General features: G+C 44.4%; 1 protein-coding gene across 1 annotated transcript in view; it reads right to left on the bottom strand.

Annotated features, from left to right (window-relative positions):
- The window catches only part of ATP11B (ATPase phospholipid transporting 11B (putative)), a 138,899-nt gene extending 125,008 nt beyond the window's left edge, over positions 1–13,891 (bottom strand). Inside the window, 1 exon segment of the mRNA XM_030216601.1 lies at positions 13,413–13,891. Coding sequence (XP_030072461.1) covers positions 13,413–13,439 — 27 coding nt within the window. The 5' untranslated portion in view covers positions 13,440–13,891.
- Positions 13,892–16,805: the final 2,914 nt, after the last annotated feature.

The following is a 16,805-nucleotide window of genomic DNA, read 5'->3' as shown; positions in this document are numbered from 1 at the left end:
TGTGGCTTGGAAGAAGTGTAAACAAACTGAAGCTCCTTAGAGAGTTCCCCAATCAGCCAACATCGATTATGCGTCTCAGCTCTGTTTCTATTTGAAGAGATACCCAGAGCTGCAATATCCACGTTTCTGCCTGGACAACGTGTTTCATAGACAGTACATTTGGATAAGCAGTTCTACAAATCTTTTCCAGTTAATGGTTATTCTCAGTACACCGCATACCTTTCAGGGTTGTCATAAATTAAAACAGGACAACCCTTAGTGACAAGGGTTTCCTGCTTGTGAGGTCGCTAATGTGTACCTAATATGTAATTGGGATTCTATGCAGTAAGCAGAATAAAGGGGAATAGTTATTAAGGTGTGGTAGGTCATTTACCATACCTTTTTCTTTAAATCTGTTTAACTGTCAGAAGTTCAAAATACACAATAAAGTATACTTTTACTGTACCTTAATGTACCACAGGATCTCAGTACCATATGTTAATGATTCTCGTGGATCCTGAAGAGTGCAAGCTGCGATAAGCTGCATTCGGCATACCTCCATGGAGCCTTACAAGACCCTTGGTTCCCCTTCTCACCAAAGCGGACCCCTGAAAAGTACTCAACTTTGACATCACCCCTGACGAGCTCAAAGAACTCTCCATCCCATCAAATAGTCCTTCCTCCTGAAGGCCCCTCACTCCATTAGAGCAACTCCCCCTGGGCCTACCTGAAGGTTTCTCTGGTGGTTTAGCGTGGAGAAGGCAGGAACAATCTTCATTTACTCCTACTCATGCTGGCGCTGGGTTCAAAATGGCCACCGCAATATGTGATACCAATTGTATGTCTTCCCTTCTTTACCTGACTGTTCATTATATCATCCATGTTCTATGTGTATTACCAATTGTATCTGTACTCTGAAATGGCGTAAGTCATGACGGAAAATTGTAAGCCACATTGACCCTGCAAATAGGTGGGAAAATGTGGGATACAAATGCAACAAATAAATAAATATATGGTACTACTCGTGGAACCAAGCCCGTTTCGTCAACAATGAAACGGGCACTAGGAAGGCTCTCGTGCAAGCGTTTTTTTCCTCTCTCCCCCTGCGCTCCCCTCCATGTCCAGCGATTCTTCCCTCCCCTGCCATCCCATGCCCTCCATGTCTAGCGATTCTCCTCTTCCCTGCCCTCTCATCCATGTCTTGCGATTCTCTCCTCTCATCCATCGATTCTCCTCTGCCCTGCCCTCCACGTCCAGCGATTTGTACCTGAACGTTCTCTGGCTGGTTTCCGTTCCGTTTGTAACATCCTGACATCAGCTTGCTTCCAGTGTTCCCTTCCCTCTCACTGTTCCACCCTCCTCTGACGTCATTACATTGTTACGCGAGGGCGGGACAGTGAGAGGGAAAGGAACGCTGGAGGCTTGCTGATGTCAGGAGATGTTACGAACCCAGCCAGCCAGCCAGAGAACGTTGGAGGTACAAATTATTAAATAGGATAAGACTATTGCTAGAGGTCATGGCAGCCATTTTGAACCCAGAGCCTGCAGGAGCAAGTGGGGATCGTTCTTGCATGCGGCGGAATCTGGTGAAGCTTGAAGAGTGGTGCAGCAGTTGACAACTCAGATTGAATGCTTAAAAATGCAGGTCATACACTTTGGTTGCAAAAATCCAAGGGAAAGGTATAGTATAGGGGTGAAGTACTTTTGTGTAAGAGAGATGAGCGAGACTTAGGAGTGATTGTGTCTGATGATCTCAAGGTGGCCAAACAGGTAGCAAAGGTGACGGTCAAAGCCAGAAGGGTGCCCAGAGAGAGAGAGAGGGCCAGCAGGAAAAAAAGAGGTGATAGTGCTTTTGTATAAATCTCTGGTGCAATTGTGGAGATCGCACCTACGAAAGATATAAACAGGATGGAGTCAGTCCAGAGGGCAGCTACAAAACTGGTCAGTGCTCTCTTTCATAAAGTGTATGGGGACAGACTTAAGGAGAGAGGGGATATGAAAGAGACGTTTAAATAGCTCTGTGGCATTAATGCACAAGAGATGAGCCTCTTTCAAATGAAGGAAAACTCTGGAATGAGAGGGCATAGGATGAAGTTAAGAGGTTATAGGCTCAGGAGTAATCTAAGGAAGGGTGGTGGACGAATGGCACCTCCTGGCGGAGGTGAGGACTGTATCTGAATTGAAGTAAGCATGGGACGGACATGTGGGATCTTTTAGGGAAAGGAGATAGTGGTTGCTGTGGATGAGCAGACTAGACAGGCCATTTGGCTCTTATCTGCTATCATGTTTCTATGTATCTTAAGGGGCAAATAATATGCATTATGACAGTAATGCACCTTGATAGCTACCCCCTAAATAAACACCTTCTGGGGAAGCCGACACCTAAGCTCTACATTAGACAAAGGGAACTTGCAAGCAGCTGCATGGGAACAGCCTGCATGTTCATAAAAAAACTACCCCAATTTTTTCAGCTCAGAAAGTTAGTCTGTGTTGATACCACTGGATACTGTCACCCCACCTGTATGTCTCATTTATCCTGCTGTGTACAGAAAACCTTCATTACAGCTAAACAATTTCACTGCTCTTCTGCATATTTGCACTTTCTTCATTACAGGCGTCATGCCTGCTTTAGTACATTTTCCATTTTGGATGTCAAAGATTGCAGGTCATTTTGCTGAGAGCGAAATGAAGTTCACTGCATCTGGTTAAGAGCAAGAATGAACTAAGTAATAGAATTTTTGTTTTAGTATGGTTTAGTGTGTAGATTTCACCGTTAGTACAGCAGAAGCAGAGCCTGTGACTCATGTCTGCCTTTACAGCATGCAATGACCTGATGAAAGGTTGGTTGTCAGTTTTCGATGACTCATTAAATTCCCAGCATGTTCTTACATTTATATTCTAGTTAAAGAATTACAGCTGGCTGTTGTGATCCTAGTTATTAAGCCCTATGTAATAAAACTGCTTTAAAAATCAGTATTTTCACTGTATTTTCTTTTCTTTTTACTTTAAATATAAGATTTATTTATTAGGATTTATTTCCTGCCTTTTTGAAGGAATTCACTCAAGGCGGTGTACAGTAAGAATAGATCAAACATGAGCAATAGGCAATTAGAGCAGTAAAAATATTCGAACAACAATACAAAGTATGGCATGGTATACTACTTACAATGTCAACACAATACGTAATAGAACATTTTAATTGATAGTAACATAGTAGATGACGGCAGAAAAAGACCTGTATGGTCCATCCAGTCTGCCCAACAAGATAATTTCACGTGTGCCACTTTTTGTGTATACCTTACCTTGATTTGTATCTGCCATTGTCAGGGCACAGACCGTATAAGTCTGCCCAGCATCAGCCCCGCCTCCCCCCACCGGCTCTGCCTCCCAATCTCGGCTAAGCATCTGGGGATCCCTTCCTTCTGAGCAGGATTCCTTTACGTTTATCCCACGCATGTTTGAATTCCGTTACCATTTTCATCTCCACCACCTCCCGCGGGAGGGCATATAAGCAAAGATGGAACATATAGATAGGTAGGAGAGTAAGAAGAGTTAGAAAGTATATGTAAAAGGCAGCAAGTCAATCTTTGCACTAAAACAGAAGGAAAACCATTAAATGTGAAATCAAAAGTAATGTGTTAAACAGAAAGTTGACTACGGTGGTTCTCTGGTAGAAGAACCCTTGCACTGGGATCAGAAAACCTTCAAACGACCTCTCTCCATCCCCTTGCCCATGGACCAATACTACTTCCCTGGTCTCAGAAAAGTGTCTGTCGTCCTCTTGATTCACTATCTAAAACTGCTGCCATTATTCAAGATAGTGACGGATCAAGATGACAATGGAAAATACTTACCTGGTTCCAGCAAAACATTATTGCCATTGCTCCAACTTGATATCTTCATCAGATTGCTTAGTTGCAATCCTGTCAAGTTGTGACAGTGGGATATTTATTTACTTACTAGTAAAAAAGGCCCGTTTCTGTATGAAAGGAAACGGGCGCTAGCAAGGCTTCCCTCCCCCCCCCCCCTCGCTCTCCCCCTCTGCCCTCTCCAAGTCCCATGGCCCCCTTTCCTCCCCTCCGATATCCATGGCTTCCTCACTCTCCTTCACTCTGTCCTCCCTCTGAGTTCCAGTCCTCCCTCCCTCCCTCTGTCATTCTCCTTCACTCCGTCCTCCCTCCCTCCCCCAACATGCACATCGCCCCCCCCCCCTTCTCTTACCAGGGTCCCGGTGGCAGCACTGAAGAGTGAGCAGGCTCAGCGAGTCTGCTGCCTTCGCTCTGACTCTGGTCCCGCCCTCATTTCCTGTTTCCGCAAGGGCGGGACCAGAGCTCAGAGCGAAGAGAAGGGAAGGCAGCAGACTCGCTGAGCCTGCTCGCTCTTCAATGCTGCCGCCGGGACCCCGGTAAGAGGAGGAGGAAGAGGGGGTAGGGAGCCTCCTGCACGCAGGGATGCCGCTTCCGACAGTTTTTTTTCCCCGCTTATGTTTCAGCTGTTCCTCACCACAGGAACAGCTGAAACAGAAGCGGAAGAAAAGGCTGTCGGTAGTGGCATCCCTGCGTGCAGGAGTTACGAACTTTTAAGCAGGTGGCTGTTACGAAGGGGAGGGCGAGAGAAGGGTGGAGTGGGAGTGGGGTCCTGAAACACCAGAAGGGGGTTTGGGGGGGGTGTTTGTGGCGTCAATACCGTCGTCGGAGCTCCAGCAGCACTACCAGTAGTTTTCACCTCTAACGTTCTGTTTTGCCTGTGTCCGTAGTTGGTCTGCTTGGATGACATCATAATGCGGCCAGTGACGTCAGTTTGTTCTAATGTGCCTAGCAGACCAACTCCGAGGGAGCCAGGGTCCCAGGCAGGTTAGAACGTTGGAGGTGAGAATTATTATATTGGATTAGGATTTATTTACCGCCTTTTTGAAGGAATTCACTCAAGGCGGTGTACAGTAAGAACAGATCAAGTGAGCAATAGCCAATTACAGCAGTAAAAATATTCAAACAACAACGCAAAGTTTCTTTAATATAATAAACACGTTCCTCTGGAGAAGATTTTTATAGTAGTGATATTTTCGAACTCCAGTTTAAATAGAAGCACCCCCTCTTGAAGGCTTAACTGGTTCCTTCAAATAAAAAAAGACCCATTCACCCCCACTCCCCTGGAAAATGATGGCAGCCTCCATCACCTTACTGTGTACAAGGGCTCCAGAATCCTACTCATTCTGAACGTGGTCTCCTGCCTAATTCTTACTAAAAGCCACAGACCACAGGCCCAACCAGGAATTCTCTGTGATTAACTATAGGTTCTTACCAGGAAGAAGACTCCAACAGCTTGCCCTGTGGGAAACCTAAAAATGTACACAGATGAGCTATGCTAACTGTTCTCATATGCTAGAGTAAGAGATCACAATATGTCGTCCCAAATACTTTTAATGTCATTCCTAAGCCTCATATTTTTTCACTAAAGTGTAAGATGCATAATGCCCACCCAGTGGAGGTTGGGGTAACACACACAGTGTATTCAAGAAAGCCTGGAACAGAAGTGAGAGGAAAGCCCGATATTTTATTTTTGTTACATTTGTACCCCGCGCTTCCCCACTCATGGCAGGCTCAATGCGGCTTACATGGGGCAATGGAGGGTTAAGTGACTTGCCCAGAGTCACAAGGAGCTGCCTGTGCCGGGAATCGAACTCAGTTCCTCAGTTCCCCAGGACCAAAGTCCACCACCCTAACCACTAGGCCACTCCTCCACTGTTGCTACTATTTGACATTCTACATGGAATGTTGCTATTCCACTAGCAACATTCCATGTAGAAGTCGGCCCTTGCAGATCACCAATGTGGCCGCGCAGGCTTCTGCTTCTGTGCAGGACGTCAGACTCACAGAAACAGAAGCCTGCGCAGCTTTCTACATGGAATGTTGCTAGTGGAATAGCAACATTTCGTGTAGAATCTCCAATAGTAGCAACATTCCATGTAGAAGTCGGCCCTTGCAGATCACCAATGTGGCCGCGCAGGCTTCTACATGGAATAGCAAGATTCCATGTAGTATCTCCAATAGTATGTATTTTATTTTTGTTACATTTGTACCCCGCGCTTTCCCACTCATGACAGGCTCAATGCGGCTTACGTGACTTGCCCAGAGTCACAAGGAGCTGCCTGTGCCGGGAATTGAACTCAGTTCCTCAGCTCCCCAGGACCAAAGTCCACCACCCTAACCACTAGGCCACTCCTCAACTGGACTCTACGGTACTGTACCAGAAATGAAACTGGGCAGACTGGATAGGCCTTAATGGTTCCTATCTGCCATTATGCTGAGCATGTCTATGCTCCTTCTGAAGCCTGCACACAATGAATACCAAATCAATATGAATATATTTACAGAACACTGTAATACTATCAATGGATAATAGAATGTAAAACTGATCCTCCGGTATACTGTGATCTGCCAGAACTGGCATCAGTTTGCACTTGTTACGGTAAGCACTAAACACATTTTCAAATGAAAGGTACAATGTTCAATGTGACTTTGTAACAGTGATATGCAGGTCAGATTAACCTTAAGGAAATCAGAATTCTGAGCACACCATGACAAACAACACAAAGCCCCATTCAGACAGCAGCATGTGTAAGAAAGAGAAAGCACCAGGAATTACAAACTTAGGCACTGCAGCACAACACAATTCATGCCAACTGCAATTATGACTAATGACACAATAAGGCACAGTGCATTTAATAGATTATTTCCTTTTTTGCACAATTTACATCAAGACTACTTCATAAGAGAAAACCTTTCCTCTTGAGCAGGCCTTCACAAAAGGATGAAATCAGATTAATTCAAGTATGCATTCCTTTGCCATGTTACTCTATAATATCGCTAAGTAGAACGTAATTTGTCTTATTACTTCGAACATTTCATGGATTACGTGCATTACATAAGTATTGCCATACTGGGACAGACCAAAGGTCCATCAAGCCCAGCATCCTGTTTCCAACAGTGGCCAATCCAGGTCACAAGTACCTGGCAAGACCCCAAAAAAGTACAAAACATTTTATGCTGCATATCCCAGAAATAAGCAATGGATTTTCCCCAAGTCCATTTTAATAATGGTCTCTGGACTTTTCCTTTAGGAAGCCGTCTAAACCTTTTTTAACCCCCGTTAAGCTAACCGCCTTTACAACATTCTCTGGCAATGAATTCCAGAGTTTAATTACATGTTGAGTGAAGAAAACGTTTCTCAGATTTGTTTTAAATGTACTACTTTGTAGCTTCATTGAATGCCCCCTAGTCCTAGTATTTTTGGAAAGAGTATATAGATACTTCACATCTACCCATTCCACTCCACTCATTGGATGGTAACAAAGGAAAGGTTCGCCTAGCAGGCCAGTATGGTGTTTGGAGAAATCATAAGTCAAATGCAGCAAAACACAATTGTACCCTGAACACTGAAATAAAAGGTTTTAGGGCCCAGTTCACTAAGGGATTCTTTTACTAAGCTGCGGTAAAAAAAAATGGCCTCATCGTGCCCTTATGTGGGTTTTTCCACAGGCTAAGGTTATTTTTACCGCAACAGTAAAAAGGCCGACTTTCCATTTTCTGCTAATGTCCCTTTTACCGTGCAGCTGTTAAAAAAAAATTACCATGCTAGTACTTAAGGACACCTATTTGCCTAGTTATGATATCTTTAAGAAGGCACTAAAGACGTTGTTGTTTTATAAATATGAGATAAAGAAAAAATATATTGCAGGTATTTTAGTGAGGATGTGTTTTGGGAAGGTTATTGACAACTGTGATATCCTCATCCCCTGTGGACTTGATAACACAGGCACTAAACATGTATGGGAATGGGAAATGGGACTTGATATACCGCCTTTCTGAGGTTTTTGCAACTACATTCAAAGCGGTTTACATATATTCAGGTACTTATTTTGTACCAGGAGCAGTGGAGGGTTAAGTGACTTGCCCAGAGTCACAAGGAGCTGCAGTAGGAATTGAACTCAGTTCCCCAGGATCAGAGTCTGCTGCACTAACCACTACTAGGCTACTCCTCCTCTCATTCCACCAATAAGAGCCAACCTCATCAGTGATGTCACAATGGCTTGATTGTCTGATACCTGGCTCACTTCTGATATTGTGATGTCATAAGGGAAAGGGAAATGGGACTTGATATACCGCCTTTCTGAGGTTTTTTGCAACTACATTCAAAGCGGTTTACATATATTCAGGTACTTATTTTGTACCAGGGGCAATGGAGGGTTAAGTGACTTGCCCAGAGTCACAAGGAGCTGCAGTAGGAATTGAACTCAGTTCCCCAGGATCAAAGTCCGCTGCACTAACCACTAGGCTACTCCTCCACTAGCAACATTCCATGTAGAAGCCTGCCCTTGCAGATCACCAACGCGGCTGCGCAGGCTTCTGTTTCTGTGAGTCTGATGTCCTGCACGTGGGCAGGCTTCTACATGGAATGTTGCTAGTGGAATAGCAACATTCCATGTGGAATCTCAAATAGGGAAAAGTTTTGAGGTTTTTGCAACTACATTCAAAGCGGTTTACATATATTCAGGTACTTATTTTGTACCAGGAGCAGTGGAGGGTTAAGTGACTTGCCCAGAGTCACAAGGAGCTGCAGTAGGAAACAAACTCAGTTCCCCAGGATCAGAGTCTGCTGCACTAACCACTACTAGGCTACTCCTCCTCTCATTCCACCAATAAGAGCCAACCTCATCAGTGATGTCACAATGGCTTGATTGTCTGATACCTTGCTCACTTCTGATATTGTGATGTCATAAGGGAAAGGGAAATGGGACTTGATATACCGCCTTTCTGAGGTTTTTTGCAACTACATTCAAAGCGGTTTACATATATTCAGGTACTTATTTTGTACCAGGGGCAATGGAGGGTTAAGTGACTTGCCCAGAGTCACAAGGAGCTGCAGTAGGAATTGAACTCAGTTCCCCAGGATCAAAGTCCGCTGCACTAACCACTAGGCTACTCCTCCACTCATTCCACCAATAAGAGCCAACCTCATCAGTGATGTCACAATGGCTTGATTGCCCAATACTTGGCTCACTTCTGATATTGTGATGTCATAAGGGAAAGGGAACTGTGACTTGATGTACTGCCTTTCTGAGGTTTTTTGCAACTACATTCAAAGCGGTTTACATATATTCAGGTACTTATTTTGTACCTGGGGCAATGGAGGGTTAAGTGACTTGCCTAGAGTCACAAGGAGCTGCAGTGGGAATCGAACTCAGTTCCCCAGGATCAAGGTCCGCTGCACTAACCACTAGGCTACTCCTCCACTAGCAACATTCCATGTAGAAGCCTGCCCTTGCAGATCACCAACGCGGCTGCGCAAGCTTCTGTTTCTGTGAGTCTGATGTCCTGCACGTGGGCAGGCTTCTACATGGAATGTTGCTAGTGGAATAGCAACATTCCATGTGGAATCTCAAATAGGGAAAAGTTTTGAGGTTTTTGCAACTACATTCAAAGCAGTTTACATATATTCAGGTACTTATTTTGTACCAGGGGCAATGGAGGGTTAAGTGACTTGCCCAGAGTCACAAGGAGCTGTAGTGGGAATCAAACACAGTTCCCCAGGATCAAAGTCCGCTGCACTAACCACTAGGCTACTCCTCCATTCATTCCACCAATAAGAGCCAACCTCATCAGTGATGTCACAATGGCTTGATTGCCCAATACAGTTCCCCAGGATCAAAGTCCACTGCACTAACCATTAGGCTACTCCTCCACTCATTCTACCAATAAGAGCCAACCTCATCAGTGATGTCACAATGGCTTGATTGCTTGGCTCACTTCTGATATTGTGATGTCATAAGGGAAAGGGAAATGGGACTTGATATACCGCCTTTCTGAGGTTTTTGCAACTACATTCAAAGCGGTTTACATATATTCAGGTACTTATTTTGTACCTGGGGCAATGGAGGGTTAAGTGACTTGCCTAGAGTCACAAGGAGCTGCAGTGGGAATCGAACTCAGTTCCCCAGGATCAAAGTCCGCTGCACTAACCACTAGGCTACTCCTCCACTCCACATGTAATGCACATGTGGATTGGAGGAGTAGCCATTATTCTAAACACTTACATGTGTAAGTGTTTAGAATAATGGCATTACATATATACCTCTAAATGTCAAAAGTCTGCCTGTTTAAAGGAGAGAAAGCAAACCAAATATTGAAAGACAATACAAACTATTGTTAAAGGAATGCAACATTAATGCTCGTTTTAAACATACACACTTATCACTTTTAATCACAGCTGAGGGGGTCTTTTACTAAGCCACAGTAGCACTTTTAGCTCATGACAGAAATCATCTGGTGGTAAACGCTGAGATGCCCATTATACTCCAGCAGATTTCTACCGTCAGCTAAATCCATTACCGCGGCTTAATGACAGACCCCTCCCCCCCTTAGTTTGTGGACAAATTTTCCTGTCTTTTAGTACAGCGTTTCCCAAATCAGGTTTCAAAGTTTATTAGGGATCTACAATTCCGCCCATCATAAAAGTGTCTGAGCAGCTTACAGACTTACAAATATAGGGGAGGGGGGAGAGACAAGACAAAAATAGGAAAGAGATGAATACAGTATTGATAGGGAGAATGGGAAGGGGAAGCAGGGTCACCAACTGCACTTGCCATACTCAAAAACAAATCTAGGAACAGACATCCAAAAAGGAGAAAAGTTTCTGATTTGAACTGCAGAAAGGACGTGTAAGAACCAAGGGACTGGGGCAATCTATTTCCTTCCTCCAGGTCTTGCACTGAAGAAATGCTCCTCCCGGCACAGACATGGGTAATGTCCTGACATGAAGGTACTGTCAGTCAGTCCTGGAGTACCCCCTTGCCAGGCAGGTTTTCAGGATATCCACAATGAATATGCTTGAAATTGATGTGCATACACTGCCTCCATAATATGTACATCTTTTTTATGCATATTCTTTGTGGATTTCCTGAAAACCTGACTGGCAAGGGGGTACTCCAGGGTAGACTTGACTGTTTTACTAAATATTGCAAAGTTGTGCTTTATTATGGCTCTGTAGAGCAAAATGTTTCCACGCTTAGTTTCCGGCTGTCTCCACAAAATATATTCAAACTATCAAATGGAACCTCAAATCTCCTGATAGGGAGAATATCAATATAGAACTACCACTATCACTTTAGGAGTCCGTTTTTATCATTGGTTCCACCCTACGCCTGGAATAAACTTCCTGAGCCCCTATGTCTTGCCCCATCCTTGGCCACCTTTAAATCTAGACTGAAAGCCCACCTCTTTAACATTGCTTTTGACTCGTAACCACTTGTAACCACTCGCCTCCTCCTACCCTCCTCTCCTCCTTCCTGTACACATTAATTGATTTGATTTGCTTACTTTATTTTTTGTCTATTAGATTGTAAGCTCTTTGAGCAGGGACTGTCTTTCTTCTGTGTTTGTGCAGCGCTGCGTACGCCTTGTAGCGCTATAGAAATGCTAAATAGTAGTAGTAGTAGAGGAGGAAAACCAATCACACGCAAAACACTGCCTCTGTGATTCCTGGACTCCAACTCCTCTAAAGATCTCGCGGACTTAACTACTTTCTCTTAACCCTGTACCTTTCCGCCCCTCGTATCACTTTCCATTTATTGTAATTTCCTGTTTGTTAACGAAATGTTGTAAGCCACATTGAGCCTGCCAGTGGTGGGAAATTGTGGGGTATAAATGATATAAATAAATAAATAAAAGCGAGTGATTTAAAAAACCTCCTCCTGTTCCTTACTCAAAATAATGTGGAGCTCACCAATCACCAAACTAAAGAAAACTGAGTCCGGTAAAGAAGAGAAAACCGGCTGCATTAAACTACCCCTGAACAGAAAAGCCCCCAGTCTGCCCTTACTGTAACCTATCCTATAACAGGCCCAGCAGAACATCAATGTAACTGACAAAAAATCATCAGTACTTAGTTACCCCACTGGCTCCGGATATCCCATGCCCCACGGCTAAGTACTGATGATTGTTTGTCAGTTACATTGATGTTTCCGGTTCATTTTAGAACCAGCTTTTGTTGAGATTGACACCATGAGCTTTTATTCACTACTAACCAAGGTTCCCTTTCCCTAATTTTTTAATCCCATTTTAGCCTAAACACTGCAGGCTCAATTTCAGGCCACAAGACTGCGGAGGGCGGCTCCTTCCAGAATCTGGGACAACTGCACTTTGATTGGCCGATGCTCAGAACTTCGGTGCAGTAGGGAACAGCGCTGGGAAATATCAAGATAACAGAGCAGAAAAGAAAAACTTCCCAATGCTCAACACTAGTAGCATGCAAATTATATGCATGCTGTTAGTGTTGCGCAATGGAAAGCTATTTTTCTGACCCCTCGTCCTTCTACGGCTCCCTGGTACTGATTGGTGAGGTGAAAGGAGGTACCTTCCGAAAGAGGTGCAGGAGAGAACATATCCTGTCAAGAAAGTTCAGGTCGCAGCCAGCTGCATGGGCGGACTGAAAGTGGTCTGGGCCACCAGACACGGAGGTTGTTCTGTGCCCCCTGCCTGGCTGCTGCTTGACACATCCCCTACCACCGTGCTGCCCCCCACCCCCACTCCCACTGCCCTGGTCCTATCTGAAGGGTCCCGGTGGTCTAGTGGTCTCTGCCGGGGGGGGGGGGGGGGGAACCTGGTTTTTCTTGCCCGCTACGCTGCCGCTATTCCCCCACCTGCCAGCATCGCCGTGTTTTCAAAATGGTGGCCAAGACTTCCCGTGGTAGTTTCACAGGTCTAGGGAGTCTCGCCTGCCAATTTTAAAGTACAGTGATGACGGGCAGGGGGAATAGGTGCAACACAATGGGCAGGAAAGAAAATGTTCCCCCCACCCACCCAGAGAGGCCACTAGGTTACCAGCGGCACACCTTTAAAGGTAGGACTGGGAAGGGCTGTAGTGTGTGGCGGGCATCCAAGATTTTGTCTACATCCAGGTGTTGATGGCATTGTCTCCACAAAATCCCCAGCTCTGGTCTGCCTGAAAGCATTGAACTTAGCCCAGGGAACGAAACCATGGTCACCTGCACGGTACTACCACCATCTACAGCTATTGATACCAGAAAATAAGTAGCTGTTGCTGCTTCAAGTCAACGTATTTGCAGCTGCTCGGTGGAACATACAATATCTAGATAAGCTTTAAGGCCAGTAACAGCAAATAGCCCAAACCAGAACTCAACCCTCTCTCCCTTTTGTCCCCAACTTCTTTTCAAAGCCGGGGTTTAGGATGACAGTAGAGAACACTGTACAACCAAGAAACGGTGCAAAGTATCTGCCAAGAGCTTCCCCATCCCAGCAGAGACCCGGAACAGCGGGGGGAGGGGCTGGTGGGCTGACAGGCGCTAAACCCCAGCCCGGAACCGGCCTGGCCCAGCCTCTCTCCTTCCGCAGCCCGACCGGTGACGGGACACCTACCAGCTGCTGCCGGATCCAGCGCAACATGGCAGCGGCGTCCCCTGGCGCTCAGTCCCGGCTGCCCATGGCTGCGACCCCGGGGCGGCTGCACGGGAGCTCGGCGCTGCCTCCTTCGGCCGCCGCCAGCCTCATCCTTCCTTCCTTCCTTCCCCCGACGACGCTCGTCTCGAGACTGTCTGTCACTGACTGGAGCAGACCCGCCCACCCGGAAGTGACCTCACCAGCTCCCGGAAGCGGGGAATCCGAGGCTCCGGCGTGGGCGTGGCCGAGGGGATTTAATGACAGGAGATGGCAGCAGCAGGATCCTATGTGGCCCCACTATCCGGGGCTGAAGGCGGTGGGCGGAGCTGGCCGCCATGTTGGTCAGAAAAGAAAACAATTGCAAAAAACTTAACTTCTTTCTAGGTTTTGCATTCTCTCTGTTGGGGGGAGTTTTCGAGGGGAGTTGGTCAGACGTGCTCCCGAGCTTGCTTTGGGATTTGTAATGCTGTGTTGTGCATTTCACTGCCTTTATTTTTATGATGACAATAAAGATATTTCTATATTAAAATAATAGCAAGATTGCCTATGTGTGGGGCTTTTTTTTTTTTATTTGAAATCTTCCCATATGTAGATATATATCATGAAATAAATTGGAAAAATCCCTAAGGGCATTAAGCATGATTGTAGCTGATTGAAACATATTTTGTGCTCATTTTTCTACACTGAGGATATCCTGCTTTCTTATGTGCTCATCTTAACTGTTGTATTAATCTGCCTTGGGAAGCCTAGTGTTACTAAAATAAAATATATTGAAATTAAAATTATGTTGAAGTAAAATTCACAGGGGCACATGGAATCACATCTTTATGTCATCTCTTTTGTAGAGGTTTACATTTTAGATACAGAAATGGATTTTTCTGTTTTAAGCATGGTTCAGGGACAAATGGTTTTATAGGTCAAAATAATTAAAAAAAATATATTTGGTTCCAGTTTTCAGCATCCTGTTTCCAACAGTGGCCAATCCCAAGATCCCACAAAACAGTACAATATATTTTATGCTGCTTATCCTAGAAATAAGCAGTGGATTTTCCCCAAGTTCATTTTAGTAATGGCTTATGGACTTTTCTTTTAGGAAACTTTTCAAACCTTTTTTAAATCCCACTAAGCTAACTGCTTTTACTACATTCTCTGGCAATGAATTCCAGAGTATAATTATGTTGAGTGAAGAAACAAGTGATTCACGTCTACCTGTTCCACTCCACTCATTATTTTATAGACCTCAATCATATCTCCCCTCAGCCGTCTTTCTCCAAGCTGAAGAGACCTAGCCACTTTAGCCTTTCCTCATAGGGAAGTCATCCCATCCCCTTTATCATTTTCATCGCCCTTCTCTGCACCTTTTCTAATTCCACTGTATCTTTTTTGAGATGCGGTGACCAGAATTGTGCATGCTGTTAGAGGTGCAGTCACACCATGGAGTGATACAAAGGCATTACAATGTCCTCATATACCATCTTTCTCTTTTGATCTAGGCACAGGGAAAAAAAGATTTTAAAATGTGCCCAGGTTTCAACTTAATTAAGTTTTAAAACAACCTTTGTAGTTAAAAATAAAAACTGTGAATGCTGAGCGCCTGATTCTCGGAACATAATGTCTATTTTGGTGACCCTTTACTATTTGAAACATCTCAGCACCAATACAATGTGTGCTAGGGTGTCCCTATAACCAGTCCCTCAAAATGACACACTAGTCTGATTATGATTTAGAACTAATTACTACTCTAACCGATGAAAGGTTATTCCATTCTTATACTTCCTGTGTGTACATCTATATGCTGTGCAAGGCGGCATGTTTCTAACTATAACTAAGGTAACTACAAACAACGACAATGTAGATTCAGCAGCTGATAGTTTTTGTTCTGACCAATATGGCAGCATGGGGGGGGGGGGGGGGGGGGGGGGTGTCGGCTTCACCCTTTTGACATCATGCCATCTCCTGTCATTAAACCTCCTTGGGTGTGGCAGCCAATTAAACTTTCTTGGTGGTAGTGGTTCTGCCAAGAGGAAGGACATCTCACCTGACCTGGGCTGAACTTGGCAGAGTGCTCCAGTTCTGGCTTTGGCCTCTACCGCCTCCTGCCCTAAGTTCTCACTTTTCGACATGAGACATCTGCAGCAGGCATGGGGCAAAAGTAGGACTGGATTACACGTCTGGCTCAATCTGGGACTGCGGCAGGTGAATACAGAAACTAGGAGGGGAGGGGAGGAAGGGAGAACCAATGATAGCCTTAAGACAAAAATTGTTGCTTCCGAAACTGTAAAACTAGAGCTTTCATTATTATTATTATTACATTTGTATCCTGCGCTTTCCCACTCAAAGCAGGTTCAATGCGGGTTACATAGTAAAAGGAATACAGAATATTATTAGAGGGTAAAAGTAAAATATATCAGAATAAAAGGAAAGATGAATAGGTAGAAATAGGCAATGGAGAGGGGAGTGAGGTGGGTTATATAGTTAGAGTAATGTCATCCTTCATCATACGTTTTAGTGGCTTATGTGTTATTCTTTTATAAGCCATTCTTCAGGGTCCTTTTACTAAGCTATGGTAAAAAGTGGCCTTAGTGTGTGCTTATGCAGGCGTTTCCCGTGCACCAAGGCAATTTTTACTGCAGTAATAAAATGGCTGATTTTCTATTTTTGGTATTAATAACCAGTAGTAATGTTGCCAGTAGCACACAGCCATTAAAAAAAGTTACCGTGTGAGCACTTAGCACCATCCACTGTTGTCAATAAAGCTTCTTGTGTTTTTTTTTCTTTTTGCATAAGACTTTCTATTGTTTCTTCACTACTTTTAAAGCCAGTACTTTAACTTTTTACTAGAGTACTTTTAAAAAGTAACGACCCCATCCCTGGGAAGAGTTTTATGGATACAAAGAAAAGGAAACTTTTTTTTTCTTTATCTACCTTTTTCTCTCCTTGTTTATTCCATTTGTGGATCTCAACCAGGCCTCGGGACATCTAGGCAGTCAGATTTCCAGGATACTACAATGAATATGCATGAGAAAGGTTTGCTTATAGTGGAAATAGTGCATGCAAATTTATCTCATGCATATTTATTGTGGATATCCTGAAAAGCTGACCAGCTGGGTGTGTCCCAAGGACTGGGTTGAGAACCCTTGCCTTACATTAATCCTCAAAAACTTTCTTCTCACCTCATCTACAATCCTTCTTTTCCTTTTTTTCTCAGTGGCGGAACAAGTGAATAGGGGCCTCAGTGTTGCTTTTCTCATGTTGGCCCTAGGTAAAAAGTGGAGAGAGCTTCTTGAGAAGAAATTGGTAGCCCATCCTCACGTGTCTATGAGTTGGCATGTACTGTACATTTTGCATTAAAAACAAATTGTTTGATTTGGT

Source organism: Microcaecilia unicolor, chromosome 10 (assembly GCF_901765095.1).
Source record: "Microcaecilia unicolor chromosome 10, aMicUni1.1, whole genome shotgun sequence".
NCBI classification, from domain to species: domain Eukaryota; kingdom Metazoa; phylum Chordata; class Amphibia; order Gymnophiona; family Siphonopidae; genus Microcaecilia; species Microcaecilia unicolor.
The sequence above is the reverse complement of the archived record's forward strand: the minus strand, read 5'-3'. Positions and strand labels throughout refer to the sequence as shown.